Raw genomic sequence first — 26,680 nt, 5'->3', positions numbered from 1 at the left:
CCAAAAACTTTTGCATGTGTTTTATCGTGTGCGGTTTTACTGTTTTCATGATTGCCTCAGCTCTTTCAGGTGTACCAATTTCCCTTCATGTGAGATCAACTGACCTATATACAACACTTCTTGACAATATTGTAGTTTCTCTTGGTCTACCTTCTATCCTTTTCCTGCAGGATAGTCATTAAATGAATAGAGTCTTGTCTGCACTCACCTTCTGTTGCACTACAAACCAAAATATCATCTACGTACTGTATCACAACGCTTTGCAAATCAATATTGCTTAGGGCCATCTGAAGGACCCTATTAAAGATCAATGGAGATTCACTGTACCCTTGGGGAAAACTAGTGCTTTTCAGTTTAGTTTTTCAGTTTAGTTAGGCAAAACGTAAATGATGTGAGAGCTTAAGAGTCCTTATGCAGCGGGATTGAGAAAAAGCATTTTTTAAGTCAATCACCATGAAATATTGTGCTTCTGCTGGGATACTACACAATATCGTGGAAGGATTCAGAACTAAGGAAACTCTGCCTCTAAAATCTGGTTAATCGGTCTCATATCTTGTATAAATCACCACAACGCTCCCATTGATTTTTTGATAGGAAACACCGCGGTATTACACAGTGACTCTGACGTCACTAAAATACCTTGTTCCATAAGGGCTGAGATAGTCTTAAAAATACCCTCATCCACCTCTCGAGACATTGGGTACTTACTGTCTTGTTCGAGGTAAAATTGTTCCTGGTTTCAACTTAATCTTAACCTCCCCTAGCCCCTTCAATAGGCCTAAGTCATAGAAGCCTGTAGTCCATAACGAGTTTGGCACTTTTTCCAAATCTTCATCAAAAAATTCTGGGTGCTGTTGTACTATCACCATTTGCTGTGGGGTCTCTCTTTTCTCTGTTCTGATCCAATATGCAATACTCATCTCGAATATCACTCCATCATCTGATGGATCATCTCTGAACAGGTGTTTGTCTGTGACGTCAGTCAGTCTATACCCTTCCCCAATGGCAATCACTGTCCTCCATGGCATGCACTCATAATCGGTTCCTTCGAGCATGGCCGTCTACCCTCCTACTATGGCTGCATTTAACTCTAGGGGAATAATCTGTCCACCCTCTTCATCCATAGGTATCTATGACCTGAACAAAAACTAATCAGGTATTCTCCTAATCCTTCCCACTAAGCCAGGTAGACAGGTCAACAAAATGCGTACCCCATAAAGAAAGACTTCTGGCTCTAATGGCATTCCTCACAGAGCCATTTGCCCTGTAAAAGCCAATCTAAATTCGCCCACGTTCATATAATGTATCCCTGGAGTGGAACACACTATGCCTTCATCCGGAAAGGAAATCGATGTTAGGTTTTGTCATTAAGTCTCTTCCCAAAATATTAACTGGTGTCTGCAGTGAATACAATAATGGAACAGACATATCACACTCTCCTATGGAGACTGGCAATTCATCAGTAAAAGGAACTCTGCTTGTAGCGCCAGAGAATCCTTGAGCATTCATGGCATTTCCCAACATTGGGTATTTTCCCTCTCGTATACATGAGCGAGTAGCCCCAGTATCTACTAAAAAAGAAAAAGATTTGCCTCCTATCGGCACATCAACCCTTGGTTCCTTTTGGGGGTCTGATGTCACGGATAGTACTGAACACATCAAGTCGCCCTGTGAGCTGTCCTATTGTGGATACATACTTATACCCCTGTACCCGTAAAAGGGCTTCCACCTACCACTGTGACACCCCCTACTCTAGATGTCAGTAGCTGTCCCGTGTTTGCATTCTGCTGTATCAGCATGGGTGCGTGCTGAGACTGCCCTTCTGGGGGATTCAATGCTGCTTGCTGTGGCTGCAATGCCTGTTGTATTTGCCGTGCTTGTGCTTGATAAACCATCCGATCTTGTGCGAACCCATCCCTAACTTGTGAGCTATATGCTGGAGGATAAGCGGTCCCCCTCTTGAGAATTGCCCATTCTGTACATACCCTTGGCTTCCACATGTTCGCACGATGTGCCCTGTCATCCCACATGTCCAACATACAGGAGGAACTCTTCTGATTTGTCCCCCTTGATTAAATCCTCCTTGAATATTCTGATTATCATTCTGCATATTCTGAAACCCGCCTTGGTTATTCTGAAAACCACCCTGTCCTCTGTAGCCCATTCCTCTGCCTCGTGGCATAAACCCATTCCCTCCTTGAACCATTTGGCATTGATTATTTGACTGTGATGTACCCACTGCTTGCTGCATTCCCAATCCTCCTTTGCTTGTTAGTACCTCCCCTTCTATGGCATTCTTCGAAAAGAAATTCTGAACTAACTTGGCTTCCTCAAGTTTTCTAGCATCTTCCTTCTTATTTTTCTCTTGCAACAATCGACAGTGATGCACTATAGTCAATTGTATCTCTGCCCATGGCTTCGCTTCCATTCCCATTCATTTCTTTGTCTCTGTACTTGTTCTGGCAATCCCTGACAGAATGTGGCCAAATACTGCCACTGATTTTCCACACGTCTCCCTAGTTTCAAGAGTCCACCGTTCCTGAAAACTTTGAAGATAAGCAAGCAGATCTTCGTCATCTTTCCTCTTTATGCACTTTATGCTCCTGACACCTGGCATTAATTGCATAAGCATATTCAGTCTGTAACGCTGCTAAACTGTCCTACTGGCTATTCTGTTTTCCATTGTAACTAAGTTCTCAGGTATCCTTGTAATGTTTGCGCCCAGCTACCTGCGGGTTTGGTTTTGCGCTAGATCAAATAAACAAACAAACATGCCATAATTGCACCCATAGCTGACGTATCAGGATATTGTTGTTACTCACCGGCCGGCGAGTGGTTCGGGCAAGCGACCAGGAAGGTAGTACTGGATGTTGCTTGAAGAGCTTGAGATGGAGCCTCCACCTGAGCCTCCTCTCTGTTGAGGGAATAAGCTCTTTTGATGATATGACTCTCAGCTGCACTAAATTACAGACTGAGAGACTGATCACCCAAAAGAGCGGGGAGAACACACCGCCACGGACCCAGCTAAAAGAAAAAGACAAATGGTAAATATTTGGGAAGAGCAAAGATCATCACAAGAGAAAAGACTCTCAAAAGCAGAAAGTACCTGGTCACCCACTCCCCTTATCATCGAAAAGGAACAGAAATGGAATTTCCCCTGTAAGTACAGAAAAGAGATTAACTTCTATTTTGAGGATTCGGATAAGAATTAATAGATTAAGATAGGAATCAATAAAGAAGTGAAGGAAGTCTTACCAGAACAGGAATTGAAATAACCTAAACAATCCAGATTAGAACAACGGAAGTACAAAACAATAAACAGGAAGGTTAGTAGGGATGCTACACCCGGGCGGCACGAGGGAAGGGACGGACTAGATACAGGTAGGTGCACACTTCTCAGCAAGGCGTCCCTGTGTGCACTTTCAGAAAATGAGTCTTTGTGTATAATCAGCAAAGCGTCCTTGCGTACACTTGAGGGAGCAAATCCAAAACCACAGGATGGAGTCGGAATCCACAAAATAACACTGGATTTGAAGAAGGAAACAGTACCCAGGACTTGGAGTCAGCTGGGAAGGTGAGGAAAACCAGTTGAAGGCGGTGGTAGGTAAATCAGGACAGAAGGAAGACAATCCAGTAAACAGGCAGCGAGATCCGATACACAGGCGGGCTAAGGACGGTACAGAATCAGGAAGTAAGCAATCCGTAGGACAGGCAAAAGTCTGGTACACAGGTAGGCAGAAAACAGTACAGAATCAGGAAACAAGCAAACCGTAGAGCAGGCAAGGGTCCGGTACACAGAAAGTCAAAAGAGTTTGAGAAGTCTCAAGGCAGTCTGTAATTGGAGAAACAGGAATTGGTACACGGGAAAGCAATGATTTGGAAGGCACAGAAGACGAAACTTCGGATGCCGGTTGCAACTTTAATCAGAAGCAGCGTCCTTACCGATGCAGTGCTTAATATACTCAGGAGGCGGAGCGCCGTAAGCCCGTCAGAGCTCACGTTCCGAATAGTCGGAACTACACGCAAAAAGTAGGATTCTTGGGAGTTGTAGGCAAAGGCTAGGTTGTCGATACCTTTGATGTTGTTGAGCCCAATCTCCAGAGTAACCGCCACCGAGAGAAGTAAGGGGCTGAGAAACGTCGGATACTGTGGCGAAGCGTCACAACTTTGGTAGGTACCTTGAAAGTGGTCTGTTTCACCTGGCGTGATGAAGAGTAGCGCGGGTCATTCAGACCCCGATGTGCGACAGCTGTACCCTGATCACTCTCCAGACATCTGCTCTACAATTGTTAAATTGCACTCCATCGTGCGCTGTGTTCTGTGCCGTGACAATTGAGTATCCTGCTCTTGTCCAAATGTCAGCTTTTTTCCCCAAGAATGTTTGCTAGGAGACCCTTTTTTTAATAAAGAATTTTATTCGTTTTTCAATACAACCAACAATACAAACCAAACACGCAGTGCAATCCACAATCATTACATTAACATCAATTGGTCTTTGTTCACTGCCCCCATGTTCCCACCCCCCTTCACGAGCCTGTTCGTCCCTCACACTCAGTATCTGCTACACCCGGCAGGGCGTAATTTTCATCAGATTCCTCTGGATCTAACATTGTTCCAAATAGACCAGATATCAATGTTTTCCATGCCATCAGGGTACCCACTTCTTCCTCCCAAGACATGCTGCTTACCTCCTGCCACACCACCGTTTCAGCCTCTGCCCATTTCTGTAATTCTTTCCACCACACCTCCACCCGTGGCTTATGACACTTTTTCCATCCCATAGCTATCCTATGCTTTGCAAGCACGTACGCCAAGTCTTTCAGTTTCCCAACATGCTTCAGTTTTCGTGGCCTAGGAAACCCCCCCAACAGGCAGGCCCAAGCCGTGTCTACGACAAGCGTGACCCCTTTCTCTGCTAGCTTTTGTGCGACTTCTCTCCAGAAACACTCGATCACTGGGCATGCCCAAAACATGTGCGTCATATCAGAATTCTCCTCATCGCACTTAAGGCACGCCTGTCTCCCAGGATTCCTGAATTTAGATATCCTCAGCGGGGTCATATACGCTCTATGCGTTACGTACAGCTGTATTTGCTGCAATCTGGCATTCCTAGATACTTTCTTATGGTATCCCAGAGCCCGCTCCCACATCCCATCCTCAATTTGGGCTCCCACCTCTGTTTCCCAATCCAATCTCAAATGTGTCAATTCCTTTCCAACCTTAGTCATTATCATCTCATACAATCTAGAGCTTTCATACCCCCTTCAGTTGTGTCATATATCATCCCCATAATGGCGTCCGGTTCCTCCGCCAACACTGTCTCAGGCCACGTTATCCGAATCTTCCGCACCAGCCTGTGATACGTAACATACTGGCCCACATGTAGTCCCGCCTCCTCTCCAAGTCCTTCAAACTCCCCGATGGTCCCCTCCTGCCATATATCTCCCAACGTTACCAGCCCCACCGACTCCCGATAGGTTCTGATAATCACCCTCAGTTGCTCATCTCCTCCCGCCAAAGCAACCAAAGGTACCTGCGGGGAACACGGGAACGGGTCCCCCATCATTATACATGCTCAACGCCACATTTTCCACCCAAGCCTCATCATCCCCGGGCACTCCTTTATTTCTGACTCAGGTAACCAGATATTCTCTTTCAGGTAAAACGGGGCACAGTCCTGCCCAAACAATCTAAATTCAGGGGTTGGTTCATCGGAGAGCCATTTGGCCACAAACTGTAATTGACTCGCTATATAATAGGCCTCAAAATTAGGTAGCTTGACACACCCTTTTGTGAAAGTTCTGCAACTTCCAGAGCGCTACTCTATTCCGGGTGGTGTGCAGTCATAATGTCGACATCAATAATGTCGACAGTCAAAATGTCGACAAATTAATGTCGAAAAACAATAATGTCGACAAACAAAAATGTCGACATTTTTCGATATTTTTTCGAAATTTAATTTAGTGTATGCATAAATAAATAAATAAATATATATATGATGTGTTGAGTATGAGGGGTGGTTGGGGGGGTGTGGGGGGGTGGCAGGGGGGTGTTGGGTGAGGGGGGGGTTGGGGGGACCCCCCCATAGTAAATACAATTTTTATTTATTTAATTATTGAATAAATACATAAATAAATAAATAATTGGTATGTGGTGAGTATGAGGGGTGAAAGGGTGGTTGGGGGGGTGTGGGGGGTGGCAGGGGGGTGTTGGGTGAGGGGGGGTTGGGGGGGGACCCCCCCCCATAGTAAATGATCCTTTTTTAGGTTATTTATTTATTGAATACATAAATAAATAAATAAATAAATAAATAAATAATTGGTATGTGGTGAGTATGAGGGGTGAAAGGGTGGTTGGGGGGTGTTGGCAGGGGGGTGTTGGGTGAGGTGTTGATAGTTTTAAGGGTTTATAGTCATAATGTCAAAAAAAAAATGTCGACTTTTTTTTCGAAAAAATGACTTTTTACATTATAAGTATAGGATGTCGACATTATTATTTTCGACATTATGACTATAAACCATTCCGGGTACCATGCCACAGAAAGTCTCTACACATACCATTTAATTGAACAAAAAACCTCTTTGGAATCATATGTGGGATATTGCTAAAATAATGTAGGAGCCTAGGCAGAACCACCATCTTAAGCATCGCTCCCCGCCCCATCATCGCTAAGGGCAATTTCTCCCAAAACCTCATACATTTGCGGATTTTCTCAACGGCCATCTCGGTATTACACCTGTGTTCCTCCTCCGCCGTATGGCACACATCTATTCCAAGATAGCGGAAGGAGCCAACAGTCCACGGCACCTGCAACACCGGCAACCTTTCCACAGGGATTCCCTTGTAACTGCCCAGGGGGAAAATGCTAGATTTTTGGGGATTCACCACTATACCGGACAACCTCGCATACCCTTCCATCACCTCCAGAACATACTGAAGATTTTCTTCCGGGTATCTCAAGTATAATAACAAATCATCCGCATATAGGGATATCAAGTGCCGTTCCCCCCCGACCTCAATACCTATCGCATCGTATTGCTGCCTCAGGTATAGTGCCAGGGGCTCCAAAGCCAGAATGTACAACATCGGGGACCAGGGGCACCCCTGTCTAGTGCCTCTGCTAAGTTGCCATCTCTCAGATATCACTGTTCCTTTTCGCACCCTGGCTAGTGGCGCACTATACAGCATCTCCGCCCACCCAATGTACCCCAGCCCCATTCCATACTCTCCCAAAGCCGCCAGCAGCCACGCCCATCTGACCGAGTGGAACGCTTTTACTGCGTCCAAAGACACGATTGCCATCTCTCCTTCATTGTCACAGCCCCATTCGATCACCCGATGGAGTCGCCTGTGGTTGTGAGTAATATTCTTGTCCGGGACATAGCCCGTTTGGTCCGGGTGTATTAATTTGCTAATTACTTTCCGCAGTCTATTCGCCAGGACAGCCGTTAAGATCTTGCTGTCCTGGTTCAGCATCGACAACGGCCTGTACGATCCGCAGCTATGCCCAGGTTTATTAGGTTTAGGGAGCGGTATTATGATCGCCTCTCTGAGCGACTCCGCCAACCGTCCCACTTCAAACACCTTATTGAGCATTTCCAACATTGGGGGGGGAGAACTTCCGCCCCATATGCTTTATAAAATTCACTAGGTAATCCATCTGCTCCCGGGATCTTACTAGTAGGTAGCTGCCTAACAACCTCCTCCAACGTAATTGGTGCATATAGTTCTTCTCTTTCTTCTGCGCTTATCTTGGGCAATCCCATGTCTTGCAGAGTTTCCAGCATCTCATCCCGGCTGCCTCCTCCTCTATCCTCATATAGTTCTCTATAATAATCCGCAAATTCCCTGTTGACTCCCTCTTGGGTGTCTGCCACCTCCCCATCTTCTCTGGTTATTGTCCTAATCGGGGGCCTCAGGGTTTCACTCTTATATAACCACGCCAAGAGACGGCCTGTTTTATCTCCACCCGCATGTCTCTCAACGTACTTTTTGTAATTAAGGTTGCAGAACCTTTCCCAGTATTCCGTGCACTGTCGCTGTAGTTTAAGCACCAGCTCGGTGTCTATGCTTTCACTTTTTAGTTCTCTTTCTAAGTCCCCTTCCACCCTTTGTAAATCAGCCAGGAACCCATCCTGCAGGCCTTTCGATTTAGCAATGGCCACACCCCACATCACCACCTTGAAGGCCTCCCACAGTGTCCCTGCCGAGTCAACGCTGCCTGTGTTCACCTCAAAATAACTAATGATCTCATCTCTTATATCCTCCCGAAAAACCGGATCTTTAAGCGCCTCCGCACGGAGACGCCACGTCGGAATCCGTGCCCTAGGGCGGCAGTATTGCCACCCCAGAACCAGGGGCAAGTGATCCGACAGGACCCTCGCTTTATATTCTATGTGAACGATCTCTATCATTACATCTGATGTGGCAAAAACATAATCAAGTCTAGTGTGCAGCTGTTGTGGGGCCGAGTAATGTGACTATTGCCTCTCATTAGGATGCTTCGTTCTCCACACATATACCAATCCAAAGTCGTCTAACAACGACTGCAATGCCCTAGCTGCTGGGGCAGGCCTGACCATCTTGTCATCCGACCTGTCTACTTCGGGGTTCAGCACACAATTGAAATCCCCTCCCCAGATCACCGCGCTACCCACGCACAAGCTCAGGTTGGTGCACATAGTCCAGAAGTACTACGCCGTGTTTTGATTAGGGGCGTACGTGTTTACAATGCACACCTCTTTATTCTCTACCACCCCTCTCACTATGACCAAACGCCCCTCAGTTTCCACCGTTTCCTGTATCAGTTGGAACGAGACGTGCGGCGCCACCCAGACCAGCACACCTCTAGCATAGGCCGAGTACGAAGACCCCACTACAGTACCTTTCCATTTTCTCCCCACAAGCTCCAGTTTTTCCCGTGTCAAATGCGTCTCTTGTAACAATGCAATATCTATCTTTTGTCTTTTCAAGTACAGCATGACCTTATTCCTTTTTAGATAGCTATTGAGTCCCCTGACATTCCACGTCACTATTCTAAGATCCCCCATGGCTCGTCAGTACCCATCTCCCTCCCTCCCTCCCTCTCAGCCAACCCCATCCGCCTGCGCAATACAGATACAATTCTATAGCTATTCCCTGTAGGCTCGTTTTTAAACTCAAACTCCCCAAAACTATATACACACCGAACTCCCCACCTCCCCTCCCCCCGCCCATCCCTTCCCCAAAAACTCCCTTCCCCAACAACTCCCTCCCCAACTGTTGCCCAGCTCCATCCCTGGATCTCAGGCACCCCCACATCTAGCCCTGTCTGGTACGCTCAGAGCTCAGTAGGATGAAGTCGCCCAAATGGCCACTTAACTATTAATACTAAATGGGGGTGTGAGGACTAGCCCTGAAAGGCTCCTTAATAAAGCGACAGTCACAATGCACACAATGCATTATCTATCCTACTCCGGGCCTGTCTACGAACAGGCCACATCAATGACTGTAATCAAGTCCCATAGTCTTAAGCCGCACCATCTCCCTGTGCTCCCATTACTCTTTACTTATCTCTTCCGCCTGGATGTCAGGCTCCTGGGGGCAGCCCTGCATATCAAGCCAACCCATGGCATCTTCCGGAGTGTCGAAAAATAAAGTTCTGTTTTTATGAAAAACCTTCAATTTCGCCAGGTAAAGTAGCATGCATTTCCGACCCACCTCCTTCAGTCTCCTCTTAACAGCCCCGAAGTTCATTCAGCTCCGCTGCACCATCAGGGTATAGTCCGGGTAGGCTGTTATGTTTGCCTCCCCTCGCTTGATTGTCCCACCTTTGCGAAAGTGTTCCAGAATCCTTTCCCGGTCCCGATAGTTAAGGATCTTGGCGATAACTGGCCTGTGCGGATTGCCTGGCGGCGGCCTCCTCGTCAAAGCCCTGTGCGCTGTTCCACAGCAAATCTTTGAGACAGAACTCCTCCGGTTATCTCTTGTAACATGTTTTCGACAAACTCCGTGGGGTTGTGGCCCTCTGTTCTCTCCGGTATACCCACAATGCGGATGTTGTTCCTTCGGGCGCGTCCTTCCGCTTCCTCCGCTCTGCTCTCCAGGTTGCCCACTCTTTGCACCAGGGCATGCAGTTCCGACTTGTGTGAGGCGCAGTCCGCTGTGTTCGAGCTCCCTTCTTTCTCCAGGCTCTCTGTGCGCTCCGACAGGGACCTCACACCCTGTCAGAGTAAATTCACCTCCTCCTGCACTTCACCGACCTTAAGGTCCAACACGGTTTTCAATTCAGCCACAACTATTTCGAGCTTGGCCTCCCAGACCGCTTTCAAATCTGCTTTCAAGTCTGCAATTGCTGCCAGAACCTCTTGATTTGGACCCGCAGCGGCCATGCCACCTGCGGGAGGCTTGTCTTTGCTCCTGGCACTTTCTGGGCCCATCGGTGTTCTGGCAAATTTGTCCAGCGTAGGTTGCTTCACTGTTTGTCTTAGAGGCTTATAAGACATGACGCAGCAGCCATATATTGTGGGTCCACCCACCTCTTATGCTCCACAATCAGGGGGAGAAGGGCACACACTCCGTTCCAATGTCCAAGGCCTTACCCAAGCATGGGGTCCTCAGAACCTCAAACGCTCTGCCAGCCTCCTCCGTGGCAAGCCCTATCGGCCTCCGCACACACCAACATGCAATGTCTCTTTAGTTTCCTCCCGTTGGAGGCGCGGACTTGCCTACTTTCACTTACTGTTTATGGTACAGAGCATCCACCATAACCTTTGCCCTGATTGCATTAGTGACACATCTCATGCAGTGCGTCCGCGCTATTGTTTGCGTAGTTCCAGGGGGGCGGCCCATTGCTGTTTTCCGTGTTTGGGGTGGCCCCCACACCAGCGTCCCGAGCCCATTTCCTGTTTGCCGCAATGGATTGTGCTCTCCCACGCAATTAGATAAGTCCCCCATGGGGGTACCTCATGACACTTGTCCGGATCACCGACAAATCACCCGTGTCACCGAGGCAATTGTGCCCCTGGAAGTGCCCTTGTTGTATTTGGGATTGTCCTGGCACTATTTTATGTGCCCTCTAATTCCCCTGCAGCATTTTATTCACACATTCTCCTGCTGCCGTATTCCGTGCCGGCAACTTTGCCATCTCAACTCGCCTGCCCCTCCGAGTTCGTGGCACACTCCAGGGTTAATCGCTTCGCAATACAGCCGCATTACCCTTGGGTAATTTCGTTCGGGCCCTGCATTAGTTCGTTACAGCCATTGTTTTTGTAGTGTTGCATTGGTCGCCTAGAGCAGGTCACGTGTCTTCTTTCTTCCGCACTTCTTGTTGCGTGGCTCTGAACCTTCTCATGGGTCGCCACCTCGGGTGTTATTACGGCACAGCTTCCATATATACACTAACAGTGTACGGGTGATCCGAGGCCTCCCCGTGTTCCAGGGACATTCTATTGTGAGTGTCTGTCTCCCTCACCAGCCAGCGTTGGCCTTTTCGCTTCCTTGTTCGTGCCAGTATGTCGGGATCCCATGCCCTCCGTCTCCGCGACGGTGTAGAGTTGGATCGCGTGTCAGGGCTCTCTGGCACAGTGTCCACCGGCACGCTGCAATGACTTCTTTTCCGGCTTTGCTCTTTAGGAGTTCGGTCTGCCGCATGCAACAGTGTATCACTGCAGTGTCGCGTGACAATGGAACACTACAGCACTCGTGTCTCGAGGGCTAGCTGAAGTCTGAATGTTCCCTGTTATGACTACGTTGCGGCTCTTGAGCTGGGTCGCCCGTCTTGCTGTGCGCTGCATCGCGGTCACTGCCTCTGCCCAGCTCCTCATCCCAGTGTCTCCCTTTATCTGCGGGCGTCCGCCATTTTATCTCCACTGTCGCGGGACCGATCCTTCATCCAAAGTCTCACAACTCTTGTTCCGCTTCGCCGTTCAACACCGCAGGAAGTTTATTGCAAGCCTCTCACGTTCCGACAGCTGCCAATCTATTTGCATGTATTTTCAGTCATCTTCAACCATCGCATGCATCAGGATCATTGTAGGATAGGCAGGAGCATTAAATCACGCCGCTGGCGTTCGTATCATGTCGAGCGCATACGCTTTCATCGGGGGCACTGCCATTTCCCTCCAGTCCGCCGCTGTCGTCTCACCACACTGCAGCCAGCCGATTCCCTTGTCCGTGCTTTCGGGTGGCCATTTTGCCTCCTTCTTTCATCCGGCTCTCGATTCCTTCTTTTGTGATTTTCTCCGTTGCGGCTCCACCGAGATGCTTGCAAACTTCAGCGGGCACAGCCGCTCTGTTCATAAATCCGCTCCTGAAGTTTTGGGCAACCACAAGCATTTATTAATGCACGTATTCCACCAGATCAATGCAGGATCGTAGGAGCTCCCTCAGCACACGTCATTTCACATGGCCCTCTTGGCCACGCCCCCTGCTAGGAGACCCTTAATGTCCCCTATTACTAACTTATTTCCCACTGTCATTTTCTCAATGTCATGGGTTCCAGGCACGTAGTCGGGGCAAGTTGGGTGGAGGCTTGGCAGGCCTGGCATAGGCACACAAAAAGCCCATAGCAGATACCTTCTTTTCATTCCTCCCTGGTGTTTGTAGTAACTTCCTTGTTACTACTTCCTGTTGCCAAACAGGAAGTGCATGACAATTCATCAGCTCTCTAGTGTTTGGGTGTGACTGGCTATATAAGCCACACTCAAGATTCTTCCAGGGCTTCGTGTTGCTTACTGTGAGCTGCATCAGCAACACACTTGCCGTGCACCGGATCAACCTGCTCCGGATCATCCTGCTTCTGATTACCTGCTTCATATGATCTTGCTTCTGCTTACCTGCTCCGGATCATCCTGCTTCTGCTTATCTGCTCCGGATCATCCCGCTTCCGATTACCTGCTCCGGATCAACCCCTGTGCTTTCTCCACGCCGCCGCCTTCTCCGGTCAACAGAAGGAAACTACTCTGGCACCTGTAAGCACAAAGAAGAACTTTGTTAGCGTGCGCACTTCAATAACGCTGTGCATACTCACCGAATCTTCCCGCTACGATGGAATCCAGTCAGTGGTCCGAGCACTCGAAGCTCTGCAAAAGAAAGAAGAGACATTATTAATTGCGCTCTCTCCATTAACGCAGAAACATTATTCACTGCACACTCTCCAATAATGCGGTGCATGCTTATCACAGTTTCTACTTACCAGACCACCAAGTCAAGCGCTGAACCCAGTCTCGAGGCGCTACTCACCCAAAACATACCTTGGCAAATAAGGAAAATACTGACAATTCCAGACACTCAACATCCACAGCGCAACGTTCACTTTGTGGAAAGGACATTCTAGCTAGTGAAGAAACTGGCACATTGAACATTCTACCTCGCTGTGAAGGCATATAACAGCATGTGGCATCAGAACTCAGCCAACAGATATTGGCACCATCCCTACTCGCGCCCCTGCGAGTGCAGGATGGAGTGCACACCTTACTAAAAATCAAGTTAAGCCTTTAAGGGACATCACAGCACACAGAAAGTGAAGGGAAGGGCCCAGGGGAATCGGGTGAATTCTGGTCTGAGTGTACATCTTGTATTTGACAGGTATTCCTCCGGGTGAAACAGGGGAAGTGAGAACTCGGGGTTAAAGGAGGCTCATCCATCGCTCCTGCAGAGACACAGGTGAGTGTGACACTCAAGTTCATAAATCCATTTTCCCACAACCGCCGTTAAACTGGGAAGTTTACGCCTTAAATTATCCTTATCCATTTGTGGCCAAGGAATATACTGCGGTCTGGCCCCTCCTTTTCTCCAATAAAGGGAACTGTGTGAACCCAAATCCACAATCGGCTCCCATCGTCTGCTTATCCATAGTGGGGACAATGGTTCCTGATTCCTTTCTTCCTGGCAATGACCTCAGCCTGTTCACATATGGTGTTGACTCCCCCTTTTCGCTACGCGATCGTCCTTTAGATCGCTCTGGATACTCTATAGGATCTGGAATTCTATCCAGGCTGCTCTAGATCAGTTCATCTCACTTCCTTGTCTGTCTGCAGACATCCCTCAGGACCGCATGCACTCCCTCCCTCTTCCCCACGGAAGGTTTCTCTCTCTTCGTCTGACATATCTAGTCCCCAACTAGTATGGCTCTTCTCTTTCGCCCTTATCTAAAGTTAGCCTGTCTAAGGACAAGGCTCTATGCTCGAGACTAAACGTGTCCCTTTCTTCACTTCGTGATTGGACGGCCAGGGACTGTTCTCCCTTTCCTCGGCTTCCCAATTTGCTACTTTCTCTCAAGTCTTGATAGGCTTTATCGATCCTCTCTCTAATGCCCCCTATGTCAAAATTCTCCTCTAGGGTTTGTATTTTGAATTTTTAGGATTTGTATTGCGCAAAAAAGGACTGAATCGTATAACGGCGCTGATGGAAACATAATTCAAACAAAACCTATTTAGACCCAGATGTAGAAACGCCAGGATATAAAAAGAACCCTATTTAAACAAGAAAGTTTTCAATGCTCTACGAAATTGGCATAGTGATCTCATGGTCCTCATTTCTAAGGGTAAAGAGTTCCACAATTTTGGACCAAATACCGAAAATCTTCAATCTCCCCGGTATTTGTACACTGAGTGGGGTATCGATAGAAGAAAGGCATCACTTGAGCACAACTGTCTAACAAGCTGATAAGGATGGATCTGATACCTCAAATATTGAGAGGTAGTACCATTAAACACATTTAAAGATAAGTCAAGCTGCCTTAAATCTAATGCGAGCCTCGATCAGCAACCAGTGCAGTTCACGACGGAATGATGATACATGGGTAGTTCTGTCCATCTTAAAAATCATCCCGACCACTGCGTTTGGAGCTTTTTGGAGTCTGTAAATTTGGTTAGCCAGAATTCCCAACAGCTGGCTATTACAGTAATCCAAATGAGCGCTAGTCAAGGCACCAACCACCGTCGCATGATCTTCTGTAGGAATATATGGTAGAGCTTGTAGTAGGAGTCTCAGAACAAAAAGCACTGCCTGGACCTTGGCACACACTTGGCCTTCACTACCCAGATCATCTTGCCAAATACAGCCCAGATTCTTCATCCTAGATACAAGTTTTAGTGTCTTTCCGAACAGAGTTGGGATGGGCAATTTCTTAGCTGCGGTTAGCAGATGTCTAGGTCCGAACAAAATAAGTTTGGTCGTAGGTAGCAGCATTAAGCTTTATTTGGTTTTTAGACATCCATCTGCTAACCTCCTCCAGGTACTGTTCCAATCTTCTAAAAGCCTCAACAAAATTGACCACCCGGATAAAAATCTGGGTGTCATCTGCGTAGGAGTCAAAGTTTAACCCATAACATCTAAAGATCTCCAAAAGAGGACGAATATAAAGGTTAAACAACAACAGTGAAAGGGATGATCCCTGCGGAACCCCACAGTTCAGCCTCGTCAGATCTAAGATAAATTCACCTAATTTCACCTGTTGTTGTCGATTCGTGAGAAATGACAAACCAGCCTATGGCATGATCAGAAACTGATCCTACCTCTTGCAGTCGCTCAAGAAGGATATGGTGATTCACTGTATCAAAGGCTGCGGACAGGTCCAACATTACCAATAGGGAGAGATATCCATGGTCAGCAGTCTTTAACAGGTCATCCTGCATGGATAAAAGGACAGTCTCGTTCCAAAACCTGGTCTCAAACCCAATTGGAACTTATCCAGTAACAGTTCATGTTCCACACATTTATGCAGTTGACCTGTAACTACCTTTTCATGGATTTTAGCCGGCCAGGGAAGCCCTACTATAGGGTGATAATTCTGCAAAGACTCAGAGTCAAGTATTGGCTTTTTTAGCAGAGGGGTAACCACACAGTGTTTTAAGCTATCAGGAACAGTCACGTTTGTCAGTGATTTGTTGAAAAATTTCGTCACAAAAGGGGTCAACTCCTGAGCAAAGCACTTTGCTGCACATGCAGGAAAGGGGGACAGAATCACAAGTAGGCTTGAGGGTCTCCAACATTTTGTGTATAACCTTTTCATCTACTTCATGAAAGTCAAAAGTAGGCCGATAGATCTGATTTAGTAGGTCGGTGGAAGTAGCCACAAATTGAGTGTCTGATGACACCAGTGGACATGTAACAGCGGCCTGAGCAATATCAACCTTGAAACGTTAAATCTTTTAACTAAAGAACAAATTAAGGAGATTAGCTTGCGCAACCAAATGCTCAATTAGATTAGCTTTGCAGCTAGAGCTACAAAATTTGGAGACGATGGAAAACAATTCCCGCGGGAGATTGTTAGCAGCTTTAAGCTTTTTTACCCAGAAAGTCTTTCTTCGCCTGAAAAATTACCAATTTGTAGTCCATAAGTGCCTGCTTTGACAAAACGTTATTCTCCAGCGTCTGCTTCTTCGCCACTTACGATTAGTCCTACCGACTATATTACGCAGTGGAATTAGACGAGGTAGAAACCATGGGTACGAAATTCTCCTGTTTTTAGGTTTTAAAGGGGTTACCCTAGATGGTCTGGACATTGCCTTCCCTGTAATGGGAGGAACTCCTCTATATTGCCCCATGGCATTACAGGACTCGGTTCCATTAACTCTTTCTGAATGCGATCAATATCGAGTTCCCTTTGTCTCCTTTTTCGCTCAGTTTCTTCGTCTAATTATCTTTGCTTTCTCTTTCCTATTCTGGTCTTTTCTCTTCCCTTCTTTCGTTTGCTTTATGCTCTTATTCTTTCCTTCGTTCGTCTTTGTATCCCTTTATTCCTTAATTTCTGCGCATCCTCTTCTTCGCTGTTCCTGTTTTGCCTGTCTCGGTCTTCGATTGCTCTGTCTATTGTCATATTTCCTTTGCTCATCTGCCCTTTCTTCCTTCTTTTGCTGTTCTTCCTGATACATTTGTTCTCATCTCTGCTTGCTCTTTCTCTTATGTTCACTCTCTTTCAAACGCTTTTCTCGTTCCTTGTCTTTTCTGTCCTGTTCGTCTTGATCTTCCCTTTGCCTAACTTCCTCGATACTTTTCCCATCAAATTTGAACAATATCGGCCCTCCCATCTATTAGTTCTGTACGGCCCTTACCTTGTCAGCTTTATCATTTTTTCCTTTCCATCTCTTAATCTCTCGTTCTATTTCTGTTGATATATTCAGCCGTTCAATCTTGTCTTCCCTGTTTTGTACGACCTTAAAGGTCTCTTCTCTCCTCCTAGTATCCTCTGGACTATCATCACTATTATAAGCAGGCGATTCGCATATCGGATTAGTATACCCCATCGCCGCTTTCAGTTCCATCAATGGATACAATCCTTTGCTTTCTGTACTGACTCCTTTTACTTCAAGCGAGGCAAGGGGATCAGAAGGCTCAGCACCTTCCTCCTTACACTGATTAAGCACCCAATCCCCAGATGGCAGATCTTCTCTCTCTTCCTGATACATCTTCCAAATCTCTAAAAAAGCTAGCTCTTCTCCAATTTCTTCCCAGTCTACGCAGAATGCACGTATGTGGTCATGTGTTGCAATAAAGCTTTGATAGCGATCCTCCTTGTGGCCATGGCATGAACATTTTGTCTACTGTACCTTTTATCCATTTTGCACTATACTGTTTGAGCTTAGACGGATATTTTGGCAGCGTTTACCAGATGTGCATCAGTGGAGTAATATCTCCCATTGTGAGAAGTCTTAATTGACTGTCAATAATTACTATCGTTTACACAGATAAGTTTAAAAAAACAAAACAAATATGAGCGCGCTCCAGCCTTCGCTGCTCAAAGCCTCTTTTTCTCAATTATTTCAACCTACTTTTCGGTCGGTGCCGACAATGACACAAAAATAGGTAATAACTTTTTATCTCTATTTCAACTTTACACAGCTTATTCCTGTCGCTCTTCGACACCTTCTATCATTTGCAAAATACACAGACAGATTAGTCGGCTTTTCACATATATACCATGGTACTCCTTTTCTCCTAGCCGCTAAAATACCCTGATTGGAGTTTGAGTTATTCCCTATCACAAACCTGTTTATGTGCTGCCTATTTACTACCTTGGGTTTATGAAATTACTCCTTCTAGGCCTGCCTTGAGGTAGGAAACTGGGCTCTATAAAACGTTCCTTGTTTAAATATGCCAGGCCTAGTGCACCCCCTTGTTCTATTTGCCCAGGTAAGGCTGCTGACAACCCTGCTATGGAGGTTTTGGAAAGGTCAAATAGAACTCTGCAAGAAGTACTAACCTTTTGACCCTGGAGGTCCCCCATGCGCCTCTGGCTGTCCCCGGTGTTGATGTGGGTCAAGGTCTTGCAAAAGAGGATCTCCTGAGAGGCTGGTGAGATCTAAACCTGATATGCTGTTTCAAAGGACGCACGCATGGCAACAAAAACACCTCCAAAAGACTTAGTGCTGGCCTGTAGGAGGTGTTGGGGGTGAATGATATTTCCTTCAAATGGTTTCCCGTTGTCCACATTTTATCTGACTATGTTCTGTATAGGCTGCAATGTCCGCTTTTCTTTCATCAATCCCAATTTCCATACTTGTATCTAGAAATGTCGCGAGGTTCTGGCATGCAAGGGGATTGAAGTTTTTGAAGATACCAAGGCCGAGCTGTGCCATATTCATGATTCCTGGTATCATTGGCCCGTTATGGGGGAAGCTGAAGAGGTCATGTTTCCCCTTCCTCTAGGTGCCCAGTTGTGGGAGTCCGGCATTTAAGGCCTTGTGGCTTTCCTGAGCCTTTTATTATTCCTAATCGCCCCAGCATTGATATGACTAGATCTGAACTTGAGGTGAGGTTGAGTCAACCCTCCCCAGCACCATTCCAGATTTTGAAGCAGGCCTGGGATAGGGTGTATGCCCCTGCTTTTGAACCTCCTCCCCCACCAAGCAACTTTAGGACACTAGACAGAGGGAGGCTCAGTATTGTCCCGGGGAGGGCCTGTTGACAGGGCTCCCTCTCTCTGATTTGTGGTCTGAGTCATCCCTCTGTTCCTAGTCCACAGAATTGTTGGTGTGTGTTTCCTGGAACGTGGTGGGTAGTAACACTAGATTAGGCCACCTCGAATCTCTGTTACTCATTGAAGGGGCCGATATTATTTCAATACAGGAATCCTTGGTGACGGAGGATGTGGATGGGGAGGGTTTCAAGGCCTACTCTTAGCCGACGCTGGGAAGTGTGAAAGAGCGCTGTCATGGAGGGTTACGTATTCTGGTTAAGTCGTTATTGGTGAGTGAACTTTTTCATCTTGAGCCCTCATTCACTTTTTTGCAGGCAGTAAGAATTTGCAAAGTGGGCGATGTTTTGGTGGTTAATTCTTACAATAGCCCCCATGCCCAATTTGGTAAGAAGTGCCTTTCAATTTTCCCCTCCATGATCAGTTGGGTGGCTGTAAATGATGTATTGCTTATTTTGGGGGGTGTGGGGATTTCAATGTTACTCTGGGTAATTAACATGGTGATATGGTGTTTGATCCTACTGAAGATGACTTGGCTGGCATTTTGCCCCCTATTATAAGGATGATAGAACTTTTAGGGAGGGGCTTAGGCTCTGGAAGTTTCTATATGGATGGGGTTGCGCGCAGCTGACGGTCGCTTCCTCGCAGTCATTCTAGGGAACCTTACTTTTTTTTCCTACGCTGGGGCACTCCACCATTGATTATTTTTGTGGTCCTGTAAAATTCTGGGATTGTGTCAGCAGGTTTAGGGTGTTGGATGACCTAGGCAGCGACCACTTCCCTATTTGGATGGAACTTAAGAGTTCTGGGCAGGTCATTACCTGCAGGCTCTTTTAGTTCCCGCAAGGGGTAGCCGGGTGTTCTGCAGTGTCGGCGGAAATGGCAATGTGTGGACCATGAGCTTACATTGTGGGATTTTGTCAGAAATAATTGGCAGATTCTGGAATTTTTATTTTCTGTTACTACAGACCAGGCTGTTATTCAGTCCAATTTCTTACTTCTTCTGTTCACTCTGACAGCTAAGCTTTCTCGGAGGGTGGGCCAAAGGAAGAGCACGCTGCATCCTAGGTGGTTCAATACAGAATGTGCAGAATCAACGTCTTTCTTGTTGAGAACTTTGAAGAATCCCTTGTCTACAAAGTTCAATATCGCTAGGGCTGGAGCTACGTATAAAGAACCCATTGCCTGCAGAAAGTACAAAATCGAAGCAAAGACATGGGAGGAATGGGTTAATTACAATAATGTCAAAAATGTTTGGGAAATTGTTAACAAAGGGCCTTTCATAAGTTCAAGCACGCTGGTCTCCCTGTGATGGTCTCGGAACAGCAATGGGTAGCCCATAAATCTTCATTATTTAACAGCGAGAGACCTTCCGGGTTGGACTTCAATCAGGCCTCACTTGGTATGCAGACAATAATATTTTTACAGTAGGGGAAATGCTGTTCGCAATTAAAAACCAAGGCCCCAGGTCCGGATAATGTTCCTGCAGATTTGTTTTTGGAGGAGCCAAACCTGTGGGCGCACATCTTGACCTTGGAGTTTAATGCGGTTTGTGCTGGAGGCCCTATTCCCGGCTCATGGTCTCGTGCGTCTATCTGTCCAATTGTTAAAAAGAGGCTAAGGGCGATTCCAGTGGCTTATAGACCAGTCTCCATTTTAGAGTCTGTATTTAAGATTCTGCGGCGGGCAATCTTAGGGAGACTGTATTCGTGGACTGAGAATTCAAACGTCCTATCATCCATTCAGTTGACCTTCAGACCGGGATTCGTGACAACAGAGCAGATCCTGAAGCTTTACTTCGTGGTGGCACATTCATTATTTATTAAAGAGAGCCTATTATTGTTGTCTTATATGGATCTGAGCACTGCATTTGACAAGGTTAAATAGTGTCGGATTGTGGAGGGTGCTCAGATTCATGAATTGCCCTGGTTCTTTGGTGGATCTCTTGGAGAGACTACACCGGTCTACGGTGGCTCAAGTTAGGAGTGGAGCAGCCGGACAATGTACCACTGTATTTCAGGTGGAATGTGGGGTCCGCCAAGGATGTGTGTTGGCCTCTCTGCTCTTTTGTCTCAACACCAGTGGCTTATGTGATTACTATTTTAAAATCTTCCTCTGACTTTCCTAGGCTGGGCACTTTACTCACCTATGCAGATGATACGTTTCTTATAGCTCGCACCCCAGATCTTTGCAACACCTTGTGGATGACTATTCTCGTTTTATGGATACTTTGGGGCTGAAGATAAATGCTCAGACATCCGCCATTATAGTATGTTGTAGGGGGCAGCGTCACATGCTTTTCAGCTATTTTTTGTAAGGGGGAGCTAATCCCAAGAGTGGACCATTTTGATTATCTGGGGGTGAGATTCTCCGCTTTGGGGTGGATATACATGTTGAGATGCAGTCCCTAAAATGTACTCAGGCAATTGGGGGTTCGGGAGGGGGGGTAGCTAGAGCTCTGGGCTCATTTAAATTAAAGCAGATTGAGCTTGTGTTCAAAGTCTACCGTGGCAATGTGGCGAGATATGGTATGGAGCCTATTCAAGTGGCGAAGAATGCGTTTTTTAAGCGTATCCTGGGGCTGCCTGGGTCTACCCCCAATTTTGCAGTTCACAAAGAATTGGGCTATTGGTTTCAGGGCGATCTGGCTGCATCCTTGCCGGCCAGTCATTGGCTCAGAATCTGGGGTAAGACCAAAGTGACGCTGACCCAGGAATGAATCGGGTATTTAGTGGGTAGAGATTGCTGTTTGAAAATACTGTGGCTCAGGTATGTGAAAGCCTTGCTGGTTAATGCGGGCGTGGGTCACTGTTTCGTCACGTCAACTTTACTCTGCCATAAGACTATAAAATTTGCAAAAGCGAGTGTGTGCCAGTATTTTCTGGTAAGGAGAGGGTTTTTGGAGATCAAGAAGCCGGGAAATAGGAAACATTTGATTATTTCATCTCCCGGGCTTCAGAAATATCTAAGTTGGGACCTCCATCCATCTCTGGGCTTTCTTGTTTCAAGGGCTTGATTTAACTTCATACATTTGAGAGCAGTGTTGAAGTTCTGGTCGAAGGGGATTGTAGATCAGTCACGTGCTCTTTGCAGGCGCCTAAAGAAAATCTGGCACACTTTTCTTTCGTTTTTCCCTGCTTTTGCTGCACATATTGAAACCTGTACTGCAGGGTTGTGGCTTTCGATGCTACAAGCCCACATTGTATTATCTGTTACTCTGTTCAGGTGGGGCGGACTGCTCTGATGTTCTTAAGGCGTGCCAAGTCTTTGAGCGACTTTTTACTAAGATCCATGAGTTTATGAATTTTGTGATTTTGTTTTTCAGCATTTTCCAAAGTAATTGTAAATGGTTTAACCCGTATTTGTAATATTGTTGATTATTATTTTTTGTGTGTTTTTATTGTATGCTTTATTTTACCTAAATAAACTTTTGATGATGAACAAAATGAAAAAAAACTCATCTTTGATAGGTTTATAAGTGGAATGAAAAAAGGTGATTCCATCACACTGACAAGGGTGGTTCTCAGATTTAACTTGAGGGGTTTCCTTGTTGTTCATGTGAAAAGGAGTGGAAACATGGCAATAAGCCATGAGTGTCTCCGACATGGAGGGGTAATTCTCAAAGGAAAATAGGGGATACCATGTCTCACCCAATGGAGTCATGATATCCCTGAGAGGCTGTCTCCTCCCATGTGGTCCTCCCTCATATTGCCGCCCCCTGGGTCAGGATCAGGTAGAAGCTGTCATCCCCTGGCCACAAAAGAGCAGGTTAGCGCTGGGCGTTCTGTGATGACTATCGGATACATCACACTATCCACTCACAATCTCTGCCATGAAGTGCACAAGTAGGTCTGAATTTACTCGTGTGTATTTGAATAAAAATATACAGTAGTGATGTAAACCACAACTGTATGCAATTTATTTCCATCCTCAACATAAAGGTGGAAATGGATGAAAACGTAACTGGAAATAAAATTCATGCAGTTTTGCAGAAATAGAAAGTATGCATGCAGTATTGCGGGAAATCTGCACCAGTTACTGCCAAACTAGTGCATTTTCTATAAATAGGCATCCTGGATACCACATGTGGCAACGATTACTCCATACAGTACTTTCATTCTGAAATCTAGCTAATGTAGAACAACGGCTTATATTTCTTTTGTTAAATGAAATAACTGTACATAACATTGAAGTGTCTAATGAGCAAAACCCACTAAATCAAAAGGCATAATAACAGGAATTAAAACCTTGGCATCAGACTGTATTTGATCAATGTTAACAGCTTAATCACTGTCACTATGAAAGTATAAACATTGCTTTTAGGACATTTTGGGATTATTACAGTTGCTGCAGCATTAGCACTATTTATATCAAAGTGAATTTTAGGAACCAGTTTTATGAAACATGGGGAAATGTGGCAGAAAGTCTGTCTGTAAAGTATCAATATAAAGACTAGGCTAAAACGAAAATAACATTTCTTCAAGCCTGCCTTGACCAGAACAACAGAGAACCCTAACAGCATACCATGTTTCCAAAACCCTGTTAAACTTAAAATGCCAACCAACTTCTTCCTTGACATTACCTGCTGACCACTTCAACGATTTTTGCATACTCTTCACTTGGACTCTTTAAAGCTTTTCTCCTTGTCGTTACGTTATAAAAAAGATCTTCAACCTGAAAGAAATCAAAGATTTTAGGCTTACGGTTACTGTCATTTGTGGAGCATCAAAACATCCATTCAGGTTCTGAATAACTTCTTTCTGCTGCTCAAACCTTTGCAACTATGTAAAAACTAATTTAAAAAAAGGTAGATTTGAGATTTGTATGTACGTAGCATTCCAGACAAAGAAAGCGTAACAAATGATACTAAATTCAATTGATGATTCTAAATTCGCTCTTCTCCTACTTTTTCTTTTATTTAATTTGATCACTGATAGCAAAACAAACTATTGCCCATCGACCATGGCCAATCAGACAAACCTGCAGGAACTTGCAAACAGAACTCCAGTCACACCAGATCCAAAGCCATCAGAATATGGCAAAAATCAATATATTTTACAATGTTGAAATCGGACACCAACAATCACTTTAGTTCATTGTAAAGAAAAATGAATCAAAAAATGAAAATGAAACATTCCCAAGTTAAACTGAATTGCAGTAAACTGCTATTAATACACCCAAAAGGTTTGCTATATTTTCATTCTGGCGGTATGCAAGAGTAATTATCCTCATGATCTTGCAGTGGCTATTCCAGAGAGAGCAACCTTGACAATTATGGAAACCAAAGTTAGAGCAGGTCTGGGAAAAACTACAAAGCGTTAATAGAGCACTGTCTGGAAACAGAGTAAGGGAACTGTTCTGGCGAAAGTCAAAGAGGCAGTCAACCTTTTCTAAATCAAGCAATATAACTTCACATTGCATGAAGATAGAGCTATAATTCAGGCATGCCAATAAAGGAGTTGGAGGAAGAAGGAAAGACTACTTTGCATGCAGTTAGGCTTCACAGAGTTGGTCCATTAGGTGTTATTAGCCTACCAGTAGAAGAAGAAAGAGGGTACTAGATAGTGACCTCAACAGAAAGAAGTAAACATTGAAAAGAACAAAACATTTGAATGGACCCATCTTGACAATCCTACCGTTATCTGAGTCCCCTGATTTCCAGCACAGGGTTTAGGGGGAGCTTTCAGTTTTCCATCTGAATAACTTGCTCTAACAGGCAAAGAAAAGAAAATAATTACAAAGCTGTAAAAAAAAGCTGCAAGTATGAAATTAAAAAAAGATTCATAGTCATACTGACAAACAAATAATAAACTCCAATTTGTTACTTAAAACCCAGCTCGAACAACTGAAAGATTTAGCAGGAGACTCCAAGCCCGGCACATCCTTCAAATTCGTCCGTATTGACACATCTGATTAGGCACCTTTCCTGTCAACTGCAGCCATTGTTTGTGTGGAGTCCTACAAGGATCTCCTTTGTCACCAATCTTTCCAACATCTACCTTTGCTTCCTCTCGAAGGTCATCAGCGATCACAACCCACCATTCCCATACTGAGGATAAGCCTAATTACCAAAGCATTGCAAACAAGCAAAGTAAACTTCTGGAAATGTGCCTGAAAGGCATTGAAAACAGAAAACGGATTCCTAAAACTCAATGGAAGCAAAAAAGGAACTGCACACCTAACGCACCACCACCTCAGACCATTTCCCCTGCACCATAAATTGGTACGGTAATCAGGACAGAACAATACTACCTATGCTAACTGAAACTCATAGTACCTTATCTTTTACCTCCACCACTCCAACTCCCCTGCGAATCATTCAAATTGTGAGAACCATCAAAAAACGCTCTAATTTGGCATGCACAAATGTCAAGCATCTCTTCTCCAAGAGTCTAGAACACTGCTGCAAATCTCTTCAGGAAAGAAACCACTGGACTCTACCAAACGGACTAACATTTTTACACATGCCTTCCATCAATGTCTGCCAAGACCGTAAGTCCCACCCACAGACGCATCCACGGAAAGGTTGTCAAATACCTAAATAACGCAACCCTGAACAGGACCTAGACTTGATTCATTGATATGTTATTTATAATGCGACTAATTTCATTTTTAAATGTTTTTATTGGCATTTATGATTAGAGTTAACCATTGCATCTTATTGCCATTTTTACTACTGATACTTATAACAAGTCTCACAACAACAAATAACATTACAGTAACATTGAACCAACTTCACATCTTAAATATGTTTTTTGCATTTCTCTCCTATATCTCCTCTTTGTCCACTGATTCTGTTGACTGTTCAACTACACCTCCCTCCCCTAGCAATATCCCTACCTAAGCAATGGCCTTGTATGCTGGATCAAGGAAGTGCCATAATTGGTAGTTGTTTGGGTGCTCTCTCTATTATTATTTCCAATACTGTACACCAGCACTATGCATTATTACTGTAACTGCTGAATATTGCTCACTCTTCTATTGCTATCTCAAGCTCAATGAAGTTTAAAAAAAATATATATATATATTTTACATGGCCACAGTAGTGGCCATGTAGTTATGATTAAGTTGGTGTTTCCACAGGAAGAGCACTTTTTGGGCGGCTTATAACTTCGCTCCCCCTGGACAAATCCACACCAAACTTTGCAAAAAAAGTATATGGACCACTCTCACATTTTCTGCAAAGTGTGGTGAGGATTCGTCCAGGGGGGGGGAAAGTTATAGGGGGGGTCCCAAAATGTGTTTTTTTCCCATAGACTGAATGGGAAAACAATGTTGCTCGCGCCCACAGCCCAAACCGCTGGATGGATTTTCACCAAATTTGGACCAGGAGCAGCGGCTTGGTCCCGAAAGCGTGCTTTTGCAAATTTGGTGAAAATCCGTCCAGTATTTTATTTTAAAATGACCAAAAAGTAGGTAAAAAAAAATGTGTGATATCTGTGTTCGCTCCGCGGACAGTGTCCTGATTGGCCGAGTGGCTTACGTCATGTCTGCGGACATATGGCGTGTTCGCTGATTGGACGGTGTAAAGCGTGAAGCACGTCAGATTTTCGGTAGCGCCCGCCATCTTGGATTCGCGGACGTCCGCGGACAGCGCGGCGAAAGTTTGTTAAAAATGTGTATTTAGTAGAGTGTGTTGGTGTGTAGAAGTGTTTGGGGAGGATGGGAGGGTATGAGATAGGTTAAATGTTGTGCTTTTTTATGTGGTAGACGTTCTTTTTGTGTTCGGTTTGTCTGCGGACATCACAGGTGTTCTGAAATGTTCTAAATAAACTGAATGGG

General features: G+C 45.4%; 1 protein-coding gene across 2 annotated transcripts in view; it reads right to left on the bottom strand.

Annotated features, from left to right (window-relative positions):
- Positions 1 to 26,680, bottom strand: part of MLH1 (mutL homolog 1) — a 949,066-nt gene that overhangs the window by 735,193 nt on the left and 187,193 nt on the right. For both annotated transcript variants that reach the window (XM_069613203.1, XM_069613202.1), the window contains exons 5-6: positions 24,535 to 24,607; positions 23,481 to 23,572 (exon numbers count right to left, since the gene is read on the bottom strand). In XM_069613203.1, coding sequence (XP_069469304.1) covers positions 23,481 to 23,572; positions 24,535 to 24,607 — 165 coding nt within the window. The remainder of the gene's footprint in view (positions 1 to 23,480; positions 23,573 to 24,534; positions 24,608 to 26,680) is intronic.

Source organism: Ambystoma mexicanum, chromosome 5p (assembly GCF_040938575.1).
Source record: "Ambystoma mexicanum isolate Mex_15411 chromosome 5p, UKY_AmexF1_1, whole genome shotgun sequence".
NCBI lineage: Eukaryota > Metazoa > Chordata > Amphibia > Caudata > Ambystomatidae > Ambystoma > Ambystoma mexicanum.
This window is presented reverse-complemented; position numbering and strand designations above follow the sequence as displayed.